Source organism: Pelmatolapia mariae, linkage group LG8, assembly GCF_036321145.2.
Source record: "Pelmatolapia mariae isolate MD_Pm_ZW linkage group LG8, Pm_UMD_F_2, whole genome shotgun sequence".
Taxonomy (NCBI): Eukaryota; Metazoa; Chordata; class Actinopteri; order Cichliformes; family Cichlidae; genus Pelmatolapia; species Pelmatolapia mariae.
The window spans coordinates 16,559,399-16,581,367 of record NC_086234.1 but is presented as its reverse complement, the minus strand read 5'-3'; the positions used below and the strand labels follow the sequence as shown (position 1 = coordinate 16,581,367).

The window sequence follows — 21,969 nt, the reverse complement described above, 5'->3', positions numbered from 1 at the left end:
AAATCAAACTAAAAACTATAACTAAATCTGAAAAAATAATAATTTTTGATTGAGATATTATTTAAAACTAGACTTAGAATATTTGTTAATAACTGTTTTTAATAATGTAACCAACACAGAATACACGCATAATAGTGTAATGACTGACACATGCAGCATGAAGAGACATTGGGGTGTATGTGTATCTGAGCAAAGTTTTTATATTATAATAGCTGGTTTGGAGTTCTTCAATGTCACCTGTCTCTCAAATACCTCCCATTAAAGAAACTAAAACTAATACTGAAACTAAGATAACCACATTTACTCAGGGCCTTCTTGATGTGATGGTCCTCTGCTTCCCTGGCCGCTGTGGCCGCTTAAAAACTGATCCGTATGCGTAGGTTTACGGTACATATCAACTTTTAAATGTCCCCCATTACTGATGGAAATCTCTCAGATCTCTCTAAGAATGCTAGCCTTCTTGAGTGAACAGAATCAATTTTGGGGGATTAATTTTTATACCACTTTATTATTGCAGCTGGAGATGATTTTAGTTTTAAACCTGCAAAAAATATGAGGTGAGACCACACATAGTCTTCAGATTGTATTTCAGCTAAATAAAGAAACAAACTATGTGACAGTCAGTGTGTCAGAGTGGATGGTAAATGTATGAGTGTGTGCATATGAAACGAAAGATCTGTCAGCCACTGGAAAAGACGGTGTTGGAGGATCTGATAAACTGCTCTTGTCCCTCCAAGCCAAGCCGAGCCTGCACAGGTGTAGTGAAATGTGAGCCGGGTCAGCTCCACCCACCAATTTCACTTAAAGAAATAAAATGGCACAAGCCAAACAGAAGAGAACCAACAGGACAACCTCATGGGTCACACATAAGTTGTTTTTTCCCCTCTTTATGTTAAATTAATCTTTTGGAGTGTAAAATCTGCATTGGATCACTAAAAGCAAGAACTGCTTCAGAGTTCACATCTTCCTGTGTTTTATATGAGCAAAAGTGGTCAGTGGTCCTTCATCATCAACTGAAGACATCTGTGTGGTTATGCACTTTTTTCACTGCATGACCACACAAAGATAGCTGTTTTGTCAGCTTGGTGCATGCCACATCTTCTTGTATATAAGACCCATAAACACAGACCTTCCAATAAACTATCCCTTAATGGATTAGTCTACAACAGAGACCATTCTTGTATTTATGTGCTAGTAGATTCATGCTCTTGAGATGTTTTGCTGCCAGTGATACTGCTGCATTGCACAAACTGGATGAAATAATGAAGGAGGATGACCGTCAAACTCTTCAACTTCACCTCAAATCAACGGCCAAAAAGGTAAATCTTGGATACAGCTGGGTGTTCCAAAAGGTCAATGATGCCAAACACGTCAAAACTGGTTTTAGCAAAGGATAAAGCAGGCTAACATTAAGCTTCTGGAAAGCCCCAACTTACACCCTGTTGAAAATTTGTGGACTACACTTAGAAAACTTAGAAGTCCGTGCCAGGAGGGCCACTGATCTAAATAAACTATTGATTCTGCCAAGAAGAGCGGTCAAATATTCAGCCTGAATTATACCAGATGCCAGCTGATAGCTACAAACAGGGTCTGGTCAAGGTGTAACTTGATAAAGGACATTAAACAAATATATACTGTGTAAGTATATATTTGAGCCTGTATGTACAATTCTGACCCTTGGATTAAATAAAATCCTAAATAAATTCAAACATGTGCAATCAATTCTAGTTTTTTAAAGTCATTGATGCATGCTGTGCAATCAGTTCAAAGAAATCATTACAAGCCCACAATTACCATGAAACCAACCCTGGTGATCTCATGTGTAATAAATTATCGATTGTGCACATGATAAATAATTACCACATACAAGATAAGTTGTTCAAGGAAATATTTGTGTGCACAAGATAAAAAATAATCAGCTTATGGGACATTAGCCTCGCTCAGATAAGCTCAGATAATTAAAACTATGCAAAAGTGCATAAAATGTAAACATTTAACTCCATGTTGGACTTTCCTCACTGCAAAATAGAGTAGAACAAAATGACATATCTGCACTGCTGTCTTCTACTACTTTAGGTATTGAATAGTAATATTTTGAAAACTCGACTCTGCTCTGAACTCCTTCTTTACTCAGTCGTCTCTTGCTGTGCTGTCATTTTTCTCTGAGACATCAAGAACACAAAGAACCTTTTGTTAATAATGCATCTCCTTGTGAATCACCATGTGTTTTGCTACTATTCATTTATGCAGGGAGTCCTTTTTCAGTCAAAATGCCCCCCATCTGCCCCCCAGCTTTTATGGAAAGATGCAAAATTAAAATCACTTCTTTTAGTGATTAGTTTGATTTTAGGCAGGTCAACTGAAAACTACCATGAAAATCTCAGCAGAAAATGAGCAATCACTTAGCCCTGACTTATTATTGCCTGTCAGTGAGGTCTACCGTACGTGGGATTAGCAGAGGAGAAGGCCAGTGGCGTGCTCACCTGCACCACAGCACACTTCAGCTACTGTGCAGATCTGAAATGCAGAGCTTCTAAAAAGCATGGACCCAATCTCAAGTTTATTCACTATTACCCTCTGTTTTAATCTTTAATGGTTTCGGGCTGTTGATTTATTAATGAAATCTCATTTGACTGCTGTTTCCTTTCCAGAAATACATACCTGCTCTGATGGAGCTGCGCAGCAGACAGCCAAGAGAAGCAAACACGAGCGATTCCCCAGATGTGAATGTGGGGAGTTGCACAGATTTAACACAGCTGTTGTTCTACTTATTCAGCCTACATCTGGATCTAACACGAGAAAAACATTTTGACCTTTATCTGCAGAACTGCATGTTGGAATGCTTAAAGCATGTATGTTACAGGCTGTATCTGTATATATAGGGATATTTTTATGAAATATTTCCTAAAGCTAAAAATCACAAAAGGATATCCCTTAGAAATGGAATAGAAATATCAGTAAACACATCCCAACATGTTTTCCAGGCAGAACAGGAATAAATGCTTCAGATAAGGTGCTAAAAGCATGCTCCACGGTCACAGCACTGAGTTCATGCCAGCTATAAAGTCTTTGTATAAAACCTGTTTGTGCTTGGCTCTATTTTTCATGTTAAGTGAAAATATTTAGTACGATTGACTGAAGAAATTCTTAAAACTAGAAACAAGTTCTCTTTATTTTTCATGACTAGAGCATCCACTATCTCCAGAAGCCAGAAACACAACCAAATTTAGTGTGCTGCATCTGTCAGATCTGAGTCAGCTTATTAAGACTTGTGGCTGTTAATAATTTAGGCAGAATCTGGGCTACTGAGCAGTCAAAGGACAAAACCTGCTTACCTTACCTGGTAAAAGGACTTAGAATTTAACTGATCAGACAGTTATCAAGGCAAGGGGACAATCAGCCTCCCAACTAAAAAAGAAACAGAGCAATAACAACAACATTGTCAGGGGGCTGGGTCTGTGACCCAGCATTTTGAGTTATTTTGCATTTTTTGATTACTTATGAGATAATGTTAAGTTCTAGGGTTATTATTAGTTTGTCTTAGTTTAGGTTTAGTCTAGTTCATGTTATCGTCCATGTCTCCTTGTATATGTGTCTTTTTCTGTTTGTCATGTGTTATAACTTGCACATTACTTTTCTCAGTTTATATATACACTAACTTATTGGAAGTTACATGTCAATTTTTTAATGCGCAGGTACAATACACAATCTGCACTTTTCTAATTATTTCAGTATCCTGCTCTGTTTGCACACTACAACCTGGGTTTGCCACTTATATCCACTCTATTTTTAATAACTGTACAGTACTCTGCTTTGGTAACTATTGTCTATGATATAAATATGTAAAAATTGTGTTTCTGTTCTGTGTCCTGTTCTGTTTGTATATGTGTGTTTTTGCTGCTGATACAACCAAATTTCCCCTTGTGGGACAATGAAAGGATTATTCTATTCTATCTATTCTATTCTTCTATCTCCTTGTCTGTGTACTTTCCCCACATGTCTTTCTCCTCGGTGTTGCTCTATCACTCTCGCTCGTTCTCTCTGTCTCTTGTTTCAAGCTTGCGTGTCCCAGTTCATGTCTGTCCATGTTTCCTGTTTTATTTTGAAAGTCTTGTTTCCATGTTCAGTGTGTTTAGATTTGCTTCCCCTGTGGCGTCATGTTAATTTGTGTCAGCTGTGTTCCCCAGGTGTTTGCACTTTCCTCATTATCCTTCTGTGTATTTACGTTCTCTGCTTCCCTCTGTTTAGTGTTGGGTTGTCTGCTTATCTCAGTATTATTTTTCGTGTCACGTTCCATGTCACAGTTTTCATATTTAGTTTTAGTTTAGCCCAGTTTAAGTTTTTAGTTTCCTTTTTTCCGCAACTCGCCTTGTCTTGTTTTTGCTTTGGATAGCAGCCTCAATAAATGGCTCGCTTTCTGTTAAGATTAAGTTTTGTTTTCCCTTGTCTGCTTTTGGGTCCACGCCTCAAACACTCCGGCTGCTCCGCCACAACAAACATGCATGCAACTTAATCTAAACTAGGGATGTTAAGACCAGTGAAGCTACATCGTTACAAAGTTCACTGCACTGACTCTCCTCTGATTATAACAAATAAAGTGTTTATTAATTTATTGTGAACTCAATAATAGCACATAAACAGGAACTTTCCTGTAACTTAATTGTTTATCTATTATTTAATTACTTTGGCGTAGTATGAATGGCACTGAGGGTTAAACTTTTTTATCATCAGGAAAAGGTGTAAAACTTATGAAAATTTAGTTAAAAGTTCCAAAATCTCTTAACTCCTTCACATTTTCTAAAGCTGCAGTGGGGCTGAATTAGAGTCTTGGTTGGACCGATTCTGGCCGCCAGGCCTTATGTTTGACACCTCTGTTAGAACCAGAGCAGACACCGCCTTCTGGTTATTACACAGAATCCAGGGTTAATGCACTTCAGCATTGGCTTCTTCTTTAAGACATGGGAACGATATCCTTCTTTCGTGGTGGGTACTGCTGATTATAATTAACGACCACCACTTATAACAGTTTGTTAAATAATATAATTTTGTTATATTGTGCAGATTGAAAGATCAGGAAACTGAAAATCCTATTTGAAAATGAACATTTTGATATAGAAATTGCACACTGTGAGAACAAGAATGAGCACATAACATTTCTTAATCATAAACGTGGTTATTTCCTGTTTAGTTTTTTATCCTTGCATCAAAACTTCAAATAATGAATAATAATAAAATTATTTTATACTACTAGTACCACTACACTGCTAATGAGCATTTCTGCTCTTATCAGTATGTTTCTGTCTAAAGACAAATTTATGTGCACACTAGAGGTGGGCAAAGATCGTTGTACTGTGTCCAAAGGAGGATTCAGATCCACCTCAGGCATAACTGGTTGTGGTAAAGCAGAAAAGCTAGTTGTATTCAAGTCAGGAACGGTACTATTAATGAAGATATAACAGTGTTCCATCAATTTTCGGTTAAAAAACACATTTCTTTGCTGAATTTATGAAAAATGCCAATGATGACAGTTTGACAGGGATAGAACAAAATGATTCCTTATTCCTCCAGAGCCTGGACCTCGACATTATTGAAGCAGTGTGGGATCATCTTGACAGAGAACAGAAGTCAGCCAACATCCAAAGAAGAGCTTTTAATGTTCTTCAAGAAGCCTGGAGAACTATTCCTAAAGACCACTTTAAGAAATGAAAAGAAAGCTGCCTGAGAGAGTTCAGGCTTTGTTGAGAAATAAAGGTGGTCACACCCAATATTAGCTTCCAGGCTCTGTTTTTGTCTTATATACTTTATTTTAATGAATGTTTGCAAACTTTTTTAATAACTAACTGCTGCACCTATTTTCAATTTTCTTAAAAATACAAGTGAAAATGAAGACTAACTCAAGACTTTTGCAAAGTACTGTAAGTTTGTGCAATAGTACTGATGCATGGTATACAGGAACTGTAACTTATCTGATGTTTCCTCCATGTATAGACAGACACTACAACTTGTAATATAAATATGATGGAAAGGAATTGTTAGGAAGCCGTGCACTTCAGGGTGCTTTAAAGTTACAAATTTCTCAACTTTCTCAGACAGTTTTTATAAAAACATTCTTGAACTCCACTGAGACAGCTCAACTTATTTACAGTGAAAATATTGTTTCTATCGCTGGCAGGATATTAACTCTGGAAATCCTGGAATGTAAAGTCTAAACACGTTCATCTGGCTGAATAGATAACTTATGAAGTCCATATAAATCTCCAGCAGCGTGTCTAGACGAGAACATTTTTCTTCTTGCAAGACAATACAATATGAAACGAGACCCCTGCCATGCACTCTTTTACTGGAATTAGGTCAACATTTTGTTTACTTTGAAGGATCAAAGTCCAAATGTGCTTTTGTAAAGATTGGCCACTAATTTTCTGATCGTGATTAAAAATGGTTGTTTTTTTTAAATTGTGATTAAAAAGTGTGAATCAATCAACACAACTATGTTAAAAGACCAAGAAACGCAAGCGGTCAGAGTCTTTTACACAGAGTTGCACATTTTACTGTGAAGTTAAATGTTTAAATCCATTTCATTTGTACTCTCCACATGTAAGTCTACCTCTCTGTGGGTTGCAGGATTTTTCGAGACCCTCCCTTTTTCCTTCCTCAGATTACAGAGGAAGCAGTTAAGACAGTATTGTGAGGAAAAGTGGAATTCATACGTAACTAGGAACGTTACATAAGGGCACTTTAGTGTAGGTCTGCTGGTGCAAGTTCCAGTGATCGCAGACTGATAAGAACCTGGGTACAAGCACTCAGGGAGCCAGCTTACAAAGATAGAAAGAGGGGGAAAAAGAAACACGTTTTAAAGTGACTGAGGCACTCAGACTTCAGCTGGGAGTTCATTGTTTCTGAGAGCCCGCTGAGAGACCCCCGTTCCCGCATTCAGATCTTGGAGGCGACTTACACTGCAGACCACGAGAAATCAAGAGGAAAAAGCAGCGCTGCTCTTGGCCGGGATCATGCAAGGAGGAGATAATGACAGTTTAACAAGGAAATAAACACGCTGACTGTGGGACTGACAATCAGGAAGAACAGGACCATTAGAAGCTGGGATTTATGTGGCTCACCGGCAAATCAGCAGTGAGTGTTTGACACAGACAGCTGAAGGCAGGACCTCGGGAGTTTGTTGAAGTTTTTTTTTTTTTCTTCAATTTAAAAAAGGCAGATTTTAGCTCTTGGTTCTTGATTTCCTTGAGGCAGCTTTTGGCAGTGTAAAAAATGTCAGAGGAGAAAGACATGACCTATAGCGAGGCCATTCAGAAGGCCAGCTCCTCCATCACACGCTTCCCTCTCATCCCAGTCAGAGGAGTGCCTCTCATGAACTACATCGCCAACAACTGGGACAACATCTGGGCTTTTCGTCCCGATCCATCGGACCTCCTCATCGCCACCTACCCCAAAGCAGGTACTCAGAAACAGTGTTAGACACAAAGTACTGATCTCAAGCAGCTTTATTTGCGTGCTTACATTTCTAACACTTTACACTTCCACTCATGGGTATGGAGAAAAATACTGTGCTTTTTCCTTATCTGTTGCAAATTCAGATGTTACATGAAAATATGATCGTATGCAGGACTGCACTGCCAAAACAGCATAGAAAATGAAGCACACTTTCCCTTTTCTCTTTAATGCAGGACTTTAACTTGTGAGGAAATATTTTTCCATTGTGGCGTTAATGCTTTTTTCTTCTTCCATTACTTGATTGTTAAGTGGTTTTTCACTAAGTCTACCAAAACATTGTGTGTGTGTAACTGCTTAAACAAGCAGGCAATAAAGGAAAACACCAGTAACTCTAGACTAATCCTGTAATTACGCCTTCATGAAGCGTGAGAGTTATAATTTAAACAAACAAACAACAAAGACAGACTACTTTTCCTGCCCTTCAGTCTCTGGACTAATTTTTTAGACTGTGGAATCTGCTGTAATGTGGCACCACTAAGTAGCCGGTGTCAAAAAAGACATGTTTGTTGGACTGTTGTTAATGTGTTTTACTCAATGTGGTGAGATTTAGCACTACACCGTTTGATGTCTCTGTCTCATAGGGACTACATGGACCCAGGAAATTGTTGACCTGCTCCTTCACAATGGAGATGCTGAGGCCTGCAAACGAGCCCCCACACCTGTCCGCAGTCCATTCCTAGAGATCTTCTCCCCACCTCCCATCCCTTCAGGTGTGTGTTTTGTCTATGTTTATATTCTCTACTGTGACTCAGCAGGTTTAACATGTAATTGTAGTATGTCAGAACTCACAAATACAAGTCAAGGAGGAATGTTTTTGTAACGGCTCATTTTTTTCCCGCCCCAATCAGAGTCAATGAGTTCTCAACCCATAAGCATATCCCTCTAAAGAAAAGACTTGAACTGGAGTTCTGCAGGGGATCAACAAAAGTTACTGTAGTTGGGTCATTTCAGTGAACGCAGCTGTGCTTTTCCAACACAGATTAGCCATATTTGTGTTTGACTAAACTTTAATACCAGCCAGTTGAAGTTTTACAATGAAGCCAACTGTCAAGCATGTCACGGTGACCTAACAGGCAGGTTTATAACAATCAGTCACAGATAGATCTATAAAAAAGTAGCTGTAGTGCTTTGCTGCAGGGGTGTGGCACAACAGTCAGTGCTACTACTGTCTAAGGAAATCTTAAATGTACTGGGGTGCTAGACTTACCACTATATCCAAACCATTAGATACAAGAAATAAAATAATGAACTTTACCCTGCCACCCTTTCTCTCCCCTGGACTGTTGACTCAAGAAAACATGCCTATGTTTCATCAGTCTCTAATCACTTCAGGTGTTCTTACCTTGATTATCCAGACTTGGTCCCCTACTATGTTTGTTATTTTTGTCAGGTACATTTTTATATTGTATTTATCCATTTTCAGCCATCTGGGAAAAAGTAAAAACAGGACTTAAATATTTACTATAGTTTTTTCTTCTTCTTTGAATTCATGCTGCACTTACGCGGTCCTTCAGTCCTATTTCTTAGCTTGTTGCTAACTAAGCTAACAAACGGCTGCTGATTAGCGTGTTACTAACTTTAGCTATAGTTAGGTACTAGTTTGTTCCCTTTTCTTATTACGTTGTGTATAAGTCCTGTAGTATTTTTATAACATCTCTGAAATATGTTGCCTAAATATGTACAGCTTGAAGTTGTTTAGCGTCACCACCAACTTAGCTTTTAGCATTTTGGCTCAGTTCAAAAGGCACAAAATTGGCCCATGACCTTTGAAGACAAAATATGAATGTAAGTACAGTGGCTTGCAAAAGTATTCAGCCCCCTTGAACTTTTCCACATTTTGTCACATTACAGCCACAAACATGAATCAATTTTATTAGAATTCCACGTGAAAGACCAATACAAAGTGGTGTACACGTGAGAAGTGGAACGAAAATCATACATGATTCCAAACATATTTTACAAACAAATAACTGAAAAGTGGGGTGTGCGTAATTATTCAGCCCCCTGAGTCAATACTTTGTAGAACCACCTTTTGCTGCAATTACAGCTGCCAGTCTTTTAGGGTATGTCTCTACCAGCTTTGCACATCTAGAAACTGAAATCCTTGCCCGTTCTTCTTTGCAAAACAGCTCCAGCTCAGTCAGATTAGATGGACAGCGTTTGTGAACAGCAGTTTTCAGATCTTGCCACAGATTCTCGATTGGATTTAGATCTGGACTTTGACTGGGCCATTCTAACACATGGATATGTTTTGTTTTAAACCATTCCATTGTTGCCCTGGCTTTATGTTTAAGGTCGTTGTCCTGCTGGAAGGTGAACCTCTGCCCCAGTCTCAAGTCTTTTGCAGACTCCAAGAGGTTTTCTTCCAAGATTGCCCTGTATTTGGCTCCATCCATCTTCCCATCAACTCTGACCAGCTTCCCTGTCCCTGCTGAAGAGAAGCACCCCCAGAGCATGATGCTGCCACCACCATATTTGACAGTGGGGATGGTGTGTTCAGAGTGATGTGCAGTGTTAGTTTTCCCCCACACATAGCGTTTTGCATTTTGGTCAAAAAGTTCCATTTTTGTCTCATCTGACCAGAGCACCTTCTTCCACATGTTTGCTGTGTCCCCCACATGGCTTGTGGCAAACTGCAAACGGGACTTCTTATGGTTTTCTGTTAACAATGGCAGTGCACGACTAATAGTTGTCCTACGGACAGATTCCCCCACCTGAGCTGTAGATCTCTGCAGCTCATCCAGAGTCACCATGGGCCTCTTGGCTGCATTTCTGATCAGCGCTCTCCTTGTTCAGCCTGTGAGTTTAGGTGGACGGCCTTGTCTTGGTAGGTTTACAGTTGTGCCATACTCCTTCCATTTCTGAATGATCGCTTGAACAGTGCTCCGTGGGATGTTCAAGGCTTGGGAAATCTTTTTGTAGCCTAAGCCTGCTTTAAATTTCTCAATAACTTTATCCTTGACCTGTCTGGTGTGTTCTTTGGACTTCATGGTGTTGTTGCTCCCAATATTCTCTTAGACAACCTCTGAGGCCGTCACAGAGCAGCTGTATTTGTACTGACATTAGATTACACACAGGTGCACTCTATTTAGTCATTAGCACTCATCAGGCAATGTCTATGGGCAACTGACTGCACTCAGACCAAAGGGGGCTGAATAATTACGCACACCCCACTTTTCAGTTATTTATTTGTAAAAAATGTTTGGAATCATGTATGATTTTTGTTCCACTACTAACGTGTACACCACTTTGTATTGGTCTTTCACGTGGAATTCTAATAAAATTGATTCATGTTTGTGGCTGTAATGTGACAAAATGTGGAAAAGTTCAAGGGGGCCGAATACTTTTGCAAGCCACTGTATGTAGTTTAATCTGTGCAAAAACTTTAGTGTACAAAACAAAACAACTTCCCTTTTTTTTACAGGAAATATTTTTATATTAAAGGTTGAGATCGCGAGTGTAGAAAATATTTACATAGTCATTTGCATAGATATAGCACCACAGATATAGAGTTTATTAAACTTTAGAAGGGCTTCTTCTAATTCAGGTTGGTTATTCAAAGAACAGATACCTGGAAGGCTACATGTTAATGCAAAAGGTTGTATAACAAAACACTGAGCTGAATGACATTACATCAAAATAGCTGGATGATATAATTCTCTTGTAGGCTACTACAAATGATCTTGCAAATACCTCAGAATAAGGCGAAATCCTATTAGTTCACAATATGCTGAGTCATTCGGTCATTTTAGTAGAAATCACAACAACAGTTGCTCTGAGGTGACTGGTTTGGTGCTAAGTAAAATTGAATTGAATTAACCCTCTACTGCATGACTTTTTAATTTTTGGGGAAAAAAATATTTCTACCTATTTTGGGGGAGCTTTAGGGTCCCTAATAATATATCAATCAAAAAATTTGACACCCTGCCCCCCCCCAAACAGATATTGGTTTGTTGCTTCAAGGCAACACTGTGCGACAAGGGTAGTAAAATGCCAAGTTATTCTATAATAAGTTGTATTAGTACAACAAGGATGAACAAATAAATACACAAAAAATAAACAATGTAAACATTCCACAGAACAATAAAACACCAAAATATCCAACATTTGACCCTAACCCCATGCACGCGCGCGCGCGCGCGCGCACACACACACACACACACACACACACACACACACACACACACACACACGTTGTGTTTCCATCACTTTTGGGGACATTTCATTAACTTACATTCATTTTCTGGAGACTTATCCTGACTCTACCCATCACTATTCCCTGCCTGAACCTTACCCTAACCCTGACTAAAGCCTTCACCCTAAAATTGAATGATTTACCTTGCAATTTGTCCCCATAAAGTAGGCGAGACCTCACAATGTGAGTGTGTAAACAAATTTGTGTCCCTACAACAATAAGTAATACACACACACACACACACACACACACACACACACACACACACACACAGCAAAATTGGTATGGCCCGGATCAGGCCCACACAATGTGCTTACACATGGCCCACATACCGCAAAGAATGACGGCCCTTTGGTGGCCCAGACCTGGTTTACCAGAGGTGGCCCACACATGGGCCAGCACAAGGCCAGTTGTAGACACACTGCTGGCCCTGTGCTGGCCCAGAACAGTTTCAGTTCTGGCCCCAGATGTCAGCCTAATGTGTACCTTAATCAAGCCATGTAATAACAACATGTGCCAGAACATGCAAAACAGTGCAAAAGTAACATGCCGAAACTCTGTTCAGACAGTGAACAGACTGATTCTTATATAATGCTTTTCTACTCTCCCAGATTACTCAAAGTGCTCTATACAACATGCCACATTCACCCACTTTCGCCAAACTGAGTGCCTTCTAACTACATTCATACACATTCACACTCTTGACATGCAGACTGGAGGAGCCAGGGATCGAACCACTAGCCTTCCGATCAGTTTGTAACCTGCTCTACCACCTGAGATATGGCATGCCATCGCATAAACAGTGGGGTCATTGCCAGACCTGGCACACATCTGGTTGACATACATTCTGCCAAAACATCAGTCAGTCAGAAGTGCCAGCTTGATGCCAGATCTGGGCCAGACCTGTTTTCTGTAGGCCTGGGCCACATAAACTAAGCCACAATCAAGCCAGATATGGCATGCCATCACATAGACAGTGCCATCTATGCCAGGCCTGGCCCTTATCTGGATGACATACATCTTATCATGCCAGAAGTCAGCCAGCAGTGCCGACTTGATACCAGATCCTGGCCAGACCTGCTTGCTATGTGGGCACTAACACACACACACAGACACAGTTACTTTACTAACTGACCCCTGACCCCTGAGCTCCTAAGTATTCCCCAAACCTCATTCAGGGATCCACTCCTCTACTTCAATGTCACTCCCTGAAAGCTCACTGTCCTCACTTTCTGAGAACAGAAAGTGCACATTCCCTTGGTTTCCTTCCATAAAAGGTATTTACATCCATGTCCTGTAATTATGAGTAGATTGTAAAGTAAAAAACATTGTCTATGATCATATAAATGCACACAAACACATCTGTACACACATATGCAAATGCATTATATTGCCTGAAAAAAATTGGGCTAACTGCGCAGTGTTGCCTTGAGGCAACGAATGAAAATTAACAGTTTTACTGTATAAATAAATTTTAAAAAGTAGAACAAACAATCAAATATGCTTCTTAACATATTCATGCACATACAAGTATTTTTTAAAATAAGTTTATTTCACTATAAACATGTAAAATAGTGATCTTTATCTTGCCTCCTAATCGAGATGTCTCTCATGTAGTGCAACTTGCAGAAAGGGGTCCTTCCCCCCTAAAATGAAAGTCACACTACCTTCAACTCATCATTTTATTGGAAAGAGATGTGTCTGGTAGCATTATTTGAAAAAAAAAGTGTTTTTTTTTTTGAAGGGCCAGTGTAAGGCATGAAAATGTGGTTTGTTGCCTCAGGGCAACGCTATGCTGTAGAGGGTTAAATGAATACTGCTGTCACATTTTTTGGGAAATTTGCCTAAAGTTAAATGGCTGTCTCAACTTTTTGTCCTGTTTAATGTTATTTTAACCATGTTAAAAAAAAGTAAATTCAACAATGGTGATAAGCAGTTTCCATTGGTTGGAGTATATGAGAAATCATGGAATACATATGTTAAGTTTTTCCTATGTCCAATTCCCTGGATTTATGTCTCAGGTCTTGATCTTCTGGAAAAAATGGATCCCCCGAGAGTTATCAAGACACATCTTCCTTTTCAGCTGGTGCCTCCTGGATTCTGGGAAAACAAATGCAAGGTGAGACTTCTTGTCTATTAGACTTCAGTGAGAGTAGAAATTTTATTGCTTCTTACTAGACAGAAAACTCATGCAGCTTGAAGGTAAAAGGTTCATGATATGGCACGTAAATGAGGTGGGAGGTTACGAATGCCATGCTAGACACAATCTCATCAAATAACATGTTCTCTGTACTGTGAATATCTTTTTGTGTTGATCTTTTCTGATCATGTGGGAAGGCTATCTACGTGGCACGCAATGCCAAAGACAACCTGGTGAGCTACTACTACTTTGATCTTATGAATCAGACCCAGCCTGAGCCAGGGCCCTTTGATGGCTACATCCACAAGTTTATGCAAGGAGAGCGTAAGTATATTTCCCTCTGTGTCCTCATACCCGTTCTAAGCCATCAATAGCCCTATATGTTTACCCACCAAAGCAGCGTCTTTGGTTGCCTGGAGGCTTTTGTGAACAAAATATGTGATGGTGGATGGAAACTATGACAACTTGTGTAACTGCCTTTTATGCTTGAGTGGTCATGATAAGATTAGTTGCACCCTAAGTGGCTGTAGCGCGCATATCTTGTGAGGATCTGGATGAAAATTTAACCTTTTTTTAAAAGAAATAAATGGAATATTTCTTTATCATGACAGCCATAAAAAAGCTGCTTCTTTACTGCAGTAAATGCATTTTTATTAGCTTTCTGCAGATTTCTTGATTTCTTTTGTGTTTTTTTCCCACCATATTTGCCTTGTTAGGAACATAGTTTGCTTTGTAAGTAAGTATGAAACCAATCACACAACTTTAATAAATCTCAATGCATTCATTCCAGGGTGAAAAAAAAAGATTTCCTTAGAGAAAGACTTTAACGGTTGCTGTAGGGCCATTAAATGATATCTTTTGGAAATGTCTTTATATTAACAATTGGATATATGTTAACTACCTATAAATGAAGTCACTGGGTTGGGTAATGCAAAGTGAATTATTACTCCTCTCAGCTTGTTGAGAGGAGAGTGTTTAGTTCTGATAGAAATCAAGATCTTGGTGACATATAACCAGTTTGGCTGCTTTGCTGCTGATTCAACTGGAACATATTAAAGCATCTGTGCCAGTTTGGTGAAGATTAGGGAACAAAACGGTGGCCTTTCAAGAAACACAATATGGTGGAAATGTACATAATAGGTTTCGTTGGGCTTGATTTATTTAACAAATTTAATGGTCCGTCAGTTAATCAGATTCAAAGGTAGATCCTTTGTTAATTGTTTGCAGGAAATTACATTGCCATGGCAGCTTAAACACTGACATAAACAACATTAATTCCTAATAAAGTTAATAATTTATAAATAAATAAAACACCCAATAACTAACATGCAAATATGCAAATATTTGGGAAAACTCATATTATTAGTACTTTGCATTAAATGGGCTTACAGCAGCTGATATAAAGGACCTCCTGAGGAGCTCAGACTGCACTTTGGTTCAGTCAGTCTTTGACTGATTTGCTACTTTTGATAACCTCCAGGGCATGGAGTGGGTGTGCAGGTTCATCAGGTAAAATCAGATCTAAAATCTGGCAAAGTTCAAACATTACGTTCATAAACCCATATTCCACCTTGGCTCACTGGTTGCGCTTGACTGCTCAAGGCACAAACATGAAACTTGTTCATAAGAATCAGAGGCTTGTCAGTTTGCCAGGAACTGCAAACATGTACCGTTCATGCAAATGTATACTGATGTGTAAATACACAGCTAACAACTTTTGACCCAACCCTTATTTCTTTATGCTTTGCTTTCAGGGATTCCTTTAACTTTAAGTGGTCTTGAGCAATAGTTATTCAGATTTTCTGAAGGTCTTTCAAAGTTTTCCACTGTCTGCTTTTTCAGTCATTTTAAGTCACTGTACCTCACTATTTTTTAAAAGAATATCGTTAAAATATTTATTTATTTATAAAATATTCGTAGCGTTTGTTAAAAATAACACAGCATCCATTTATGCTTTGCGAGCTACCGCTCCAAACATTTTATTAACATCCTTATGCCACACCACAGACCAGTCTTCTTTTATGTGCTCCCCCTGGAGGCATTCATGAGCTTTCTTAAATACAGTGCCCCCTGCTGGTAAACCTTATTATTACACCTACATATCAACACATCCCCTTTTCTCTGAATTATATACAACATAGGTCTTATAAACTAAACTAATTTTTTTCATTAATATTTTTTTTAAACACCATCAGAATATAAGCTAAAAACAAATCCAGTTCACTAGTTTTACAGATTAAGCCTAACTGGTCTTTTGACCTTACGCTCTGACCTCCCCAATACAGGTTCTGAAAAAACTTTTTCCACATTCTCATGTCCATCTAGCAGTTTCAAGTCAGACACTGTCTCTGCATGTGACACATTAACATTTTCATCTTCCTCACCACATTGTTCCTCCTGAAATGTCTCTTTAGTCTTCAGTAAGTTGCGACGGTTCCTTCTGAGCACACGACCGTCTTCAGTTCTTACGTCATATGATCTCGGACCTGCTTCCTGAAGAACAATGGCTTTCCTGCTCCATGGATTCTGATCTTGGGTTCTCACTACATCATCCTTTGCAAGCAATCCAAGTGCTCTTGTTCCCTTGTCGTATTGCTATTTTTGTTTCCATTTCAGATGCTCTTGCTTTTTTATAATTTCTTCACTCTGCTTGCTCTCTGCATAGCAGGGCAAAGTTGTGTGTAGCTTACGACTCATCAGCAGTTCTGCAGGGGATAAACCACAGTCAAGAGGAGCAGTCTTGTAGCTCAGCAGAGCTAAATAAGGATCTGATTGACTGTCTGTAGCCTTCTCCAGACGCTGCTTGATGTTATGCACTCCTTTTTCAGCCTTGCCATTTGCCTGTGGATGTTGAGGACTTGATGTGACATGTTTAAAGCCATATTCTCTTGCGAAATTCTGCCATTCTTTGCAATTATAGCAAGGACCATTGTCACTAATGACAGTTTCTAGAAATCTGCTCTGAAACTTCTTACATGTTTCACACTTTCCGATCATGTTCTCAATGTCTTTATTAATACCAGGCCAGTACACAGTGTCTCTAGCCCTCCCTTTACACTTTTCTATTCCCAGGTGTCCCTCCTGTATTCTTTGAAGTATCACTTGTCTCAGACTATGTGGTATCACAATCCTACTGCCTCTCAACAGCAATCCATTTACCACACTAAGCTCTGATCTAACATGATAATACTTTGAACAGGACCCTTTGGGCCAGTCTCCTTGGATATTTTCCATCACTGTTTGCAGCTCCTTGTCTACAGCCATCTCCTCACATACTTGTTTTATCTTTGCGTCAGACACTGACAGAGACTCCACTATCATATTAACATGATCATCTACTTCTTTCTCAGTGGAGCTTGCGTGACACACCTGTGATGCTCGTGACAGTGCATCTGCTAAAGCTAAATACTTGCCTGATGTATATATCAAGACAAAGCTGTACCTCTGCAGTTTCATCATGAGACGCTGAATCCTCGGCGACATCTCATTCAGATTTTTCTTAATGATTGACACAAGAGGACGATGATCTGTCTCAACTGTAAAGGTAGGAAGACCATAAACATAACAGTGAAAAATATCAAGTCCATATGCCAGCCCAAGACATTCTTTCTCAATCTGAGCATATTTGGTTTCAGCCTTAGTCATGGATCTAGAAGCATAAGCAATTGGTTTCCAGCTCCCGTCTTCAGCTTGAAGTAAAACAGCTCCAAGCCCATCCTTTGAGGCATCTGATGAGATTTTCAGACTCTTAGTTGGATCATAATATGCAAGCACTGGGCGCGTTGTCAGTGTGGTCTTTAAATCATTCCATTCTTGTTCATGCCTCACTGTCCATTTAAATTCCATGGAATCACGAAGTAACTCCCTTAGTGCTGATGTTCTCACTGACAAGTTAGGTATGAATTTTCCAACAAAGTTTATCATTCCCATCACTCTGAGCACACCTCTCTTATCTTTCGGGCATGCAATGGCTGTAAATTGTGTTTTTAGACACTTTGTTACTAGCAGCCTGTCACAAAAAAACCACTAATTTGTTCCAATTTCTTTAGCTGAATCTGCGATGATTCCCAAAGAGCTATTAGCTGAAACCTTGGCATAAAATGTTTTAAAGAATTGGAGGACAAAAGAAGTGGTAGACAGACCATGATGACAGCTCCGTTTTTCAGCATGACAATGATCTTAAAAACATTGCCAACGCAGTAAAAGCATACCAGGATAGAAAAAACACACAATGGGACACTATAAGTCATGGATTGGCCTCCCCAGAGTCTGGACCTTAACATTACTGGAGCAGTGTGGGATCATTTTAACAGAGAACCAAACAAAAGGAAGCCGACATCTTTAAATGTCCTTCAAAAAGCAAGAGAACTATCTTTGAAAACTACTGAAAGAAATTAAGCTGCCCGTATTGAAGAATAAAGGTGGTCATACCAAATATTGATATTAAAGCTAGTCAGAATGACACATCTGTCAATAAGTCACTGTACGTATTTCTAATTTTCCTAGTATAAAATAAAGAAATGATGAATTATGTAATCATAATGTCATCACTTTGCAATAATTCATCAGCTCTGGAGTTACACAGCTGTAAAGTCATTAAAGGTGGCCAATTTTATCAGTCTCTTATCAGCTGACAGTTACTAAAATACCTACTGTCATAAATGTTGATGTTAAGTTGTTAATGAGGCTTTACGATAGCCGTAAATATAAACAGGGTGTCTCTGATTTCCCTGTGTGGTTCAGTTTGTCATTATTGGAAAAATTATTTTTCCACACTCAGCAGTTACAGTCAGCATAAACCTGGACTGAAGTAGGAGAAATGTTTTCATCAAAGCTGCTTGAATGAATGGCCTTTGCTCTGCTTCTGCAGTGTCATGGGGCTCCTGGTATGATCATGTGAAAGGTTACTGGCTGGAGCGAGAAAAGAGGAATATTCTGTACCTCTTCTACGAGGACATGAAAGAGGTGAGGAGAACACGGGGATTATTACCAAAGCATGTTGCGCAACCTTCTTCAAAGCAAACGTAATAAACGCAGCACATTCCTTTGATCTAAAATGTAAAGCTGAGATTGAATGATTAGGAAGCCTTTTTATAGATGCAGATTTAGACCAGCTTCATGTAAAAAAGAAAGAAAGAAAAGTAATGGCAACTGTCAGATATACAGCTGAAAAGGAAGAGTGGATTTTTTGTAAACAATGTGACTACCGGCAAATCTCATGTTTCTGAAGATTCAAAAACAAATGTACCATACTCTTAAAAGTAATTAAGACATTCAATATAAATACTTTGAGATATTGTCCAAAGAACTGTATATATGTATTAGTTGCATGACAGAGAAAGTTGGACTGCACAGTCCTGTGGAAAACACCCAGTACACCCAGTGATTCAGTTGCTTGTAGAAGCACCTTTAGCATCAATAACCTGAAGTGAAGGTTTTCTGTATGACTTTATCAGTCTCTCACATTGTTATGGAGGACTTTTGGACCCTTCTTACAGCGTTGCTTTAGTTCATTAATGTTTGCAGACCTTTATTTAAACCCAGGTCTTGCCACAGGATTTCAGTTAGGTTGAGGTGTGGACTTTGATTGGGCCATTGCTTACCTTTATTCTTTTCTTTCCCAGCCCTTTTGTTGTAGATTTGCTGCTGTGCTTGTGACCATTGTCCTTTTGCATGATCTAATTTCAGTGAAACTTTACCTATTGGACAGATGGCTTCACATTTAACTGTAGATTACTTAACAGTTGGTATGAGGTGTTTTCTGTTGATATGCTGTATTTGCAAACCTTTTATAGACGTGCTCACACTTCCTGAAGATCAGTTAATCAAGTGCATTTGATTAGCTGGCTGCTACCAACTGAAGCAGTAAAGGTGTACTTAGTTTTTCACAGGACTGCACAGAATCCCATGAAAAACATCCTTTTTCACATGACCAGTCAATTCATAAACATCAGCGTACTTTATATTGTATGCTAAATACCCTGAAGTGTTAGAGAGAGAAACCCAACAGGGCAATGATCTGCTGTGAGCAGTTGTCCACAGTGAGGAGGAAGAACTCCCATTTAACAGCTCCTCCCAATATGATTTCCGTTATGTAATCTCTCCTCACCGGTTTGCAGTGTTTTGTTTATCACTTCTTATGATTTCACTTTTTCCATTACCTTCAGGTATTTGCTGTTTTCATTCGTAATGTGGTGACATCATGTCTTATTTTATCTGTTTGAACATCTGTAATAAATTTTAAAAATTAATAATCTCCGCACATACTCTGTCACATTTATTTTCCCAGAATCCTCGTCGTGAAGTGGAGCGCATCATGAGGTACCTGGACTTGTCGGTCTCCGATGAGGTCATCAGCCAAATCGTGGAGCTCACCTCCTTTAAAAACATGAAGGAGAACCCGATGGCCAACTACTCCTGCGTTCCATCTCCGGTGTTTGATCAGTCCATCTCTCCTTTCATGAGAAAAGGTGCACTATTAAATTAAAGATATGCAGGAAAGCCAGTTAAAATGTCATGATGAACACCTATATTTGTCTCAGACACACAAATATCTTCATGTAATAATGTCACAAGGTTAAATCAACTTGTGAACAGTCTGAGCTCCTCAAAGGCAGCAATTACTGCTCTGCTACCTGTACTTCAGTGCAGGGGCACCCCCTAGAGGTCCCTGGATTTTGAGCTCTCGCTTCTATTTTATTTATAGATTACAACAATTAACACTCAAATGAATAAGTCTGTTAGCAGATATTAACTAGAGTCGATTTAAAGTTTTGGAGGATTTTTAGTTCAAACAAGCCATTTGAAGCTGTTAGCCTGGGCTTCTGCAACAATTATATGGTCAATTTTTTCCCCTCACTTTTAACAAACCAGTCATTAAGTATTTAATCAGCACAATATAATTACATATATAAACAAAGATACAGTTTTGGGAGTTTTACCTCTGTACACATCACAGCGGATCTTAACTCAAACAGTCAAGATGTGACTGAAATGCAGACGTCCAGGTTTTTACAAAAGTACGGCGCTAAATATTACAGCTAGTCATACAGATAACCTCACATTTTCACAGGCTTAAAATTAGTTTAACAAACTTACATAATTTTAAATAAAAGGATTGTTTGAAAAGTTCTGAAATTTCATGGCCTCAAGAAACTGCTTGTCAATCAATCATCTAATGACTACATATAAAAATGGCTGAAAAACATCCAGAACAGTTCAAGCTGGAATTCTGCACTTTGCAGTTTTTTGATTTAAAATCCACAGTGATACAAAATGTAAACAGTGTTTACACGCATGTTGTATGTTACATGTTATAATTTAATAAATGTATTAGCGGTAAATGAGACACTGTGTGGGCATTACATATAACTGTTTTGGAAAACATTTTTTAAGCACCTGTCAGTTATTCATTAGTGCAAAAAAACAAACAAAAACAAAAACATTGATAGAGGCTTTAGAATAAATTTTCAAACTTAACAACATTGTCTTCCTTTTCATATGCAGGTGAAGTGGGTGACTGGAAAAACCATTTCACACCCGAGCAATCAAAGCTGTTTGATGAAGACTATGAAAAGCAGATGAAGGACGTCGACATACCATTCAGGACCCTCATCTAATGGATCGGGGGGTTTCTGGAATTCGCTGTGCAAACCAAAGACTGATGACCGTCGCTGAGCCACGCTTAAACAGCAGAAGCGAAAAAACCCCCGTCATGGGCTAAAAAACCAAAATAGTAGCTATAAAATTAAAATGGTTTGACTCACGTTTAATATGTATGGATGTTGAACACTGTAATCACTCATCCTCGTGGCGTTTCCAGAGGAGGTCATCTAAATGTACTCCCAATAAAAACATGCTCCACAATAAGTTCACAAGTTTTTAATCATCACTTTATTGCAGCTTATCAAGTAAACAATATATAAGACCAAAAGTGTTGTGACTGAGTAGACATGCCCATTTTATGTCACGAGACCTCCAACTGAGTCCGCTGACCGCATGGTGCCTATAGAGAGCGCTGGAGGCTGAAGGCAAGTGGTTTTTCTGCCCATATGAAGTCATTTTTAACAACCCTACACCACACTGTACAGAGCCCAGCTAAAGCAGGGAGGCTGCACAAGACACG

At 39.0% G+C, this 21,969-nt stretch overlaps 1 protein-coding gene across 1 annotated transcript; it reads left to right on the top strand.

Annotated features, from left to right (window-relative positions):
* The first annotated feature begins 6,704 nt into the window (after positions 1 to 6,704).
* Positions 6,705 to 21,713, top strand: sult1st6 (sulfotransferase family 1, cytosolic sulfotransferase 6). The gene is made up of 7 exons (XM_063481278.1): positions 6,705 to 7,453; positions 8,091 to 8,219; positions 13,726 to 13,823; positions 14,042 to 14,168; positions 18,715 to 18,809; positions 20,134 to 20,314; positions 21,351 to 21,713. The coding sequence occupies exons 1-7, from the start codon at positions 7,267 to 7,269 to the stop codon at positions 21,461 to 21,463; spliced, it is 930 nt and encodes a 309-aa protein (XP_063337348.1). The 5' UTR covers positions 6,705 to 7,266; the 3' UTR covers positions 21,464 to 21,713.
* Positions 21,714 to 21,969: the final 256 nt, after the last annotated feature.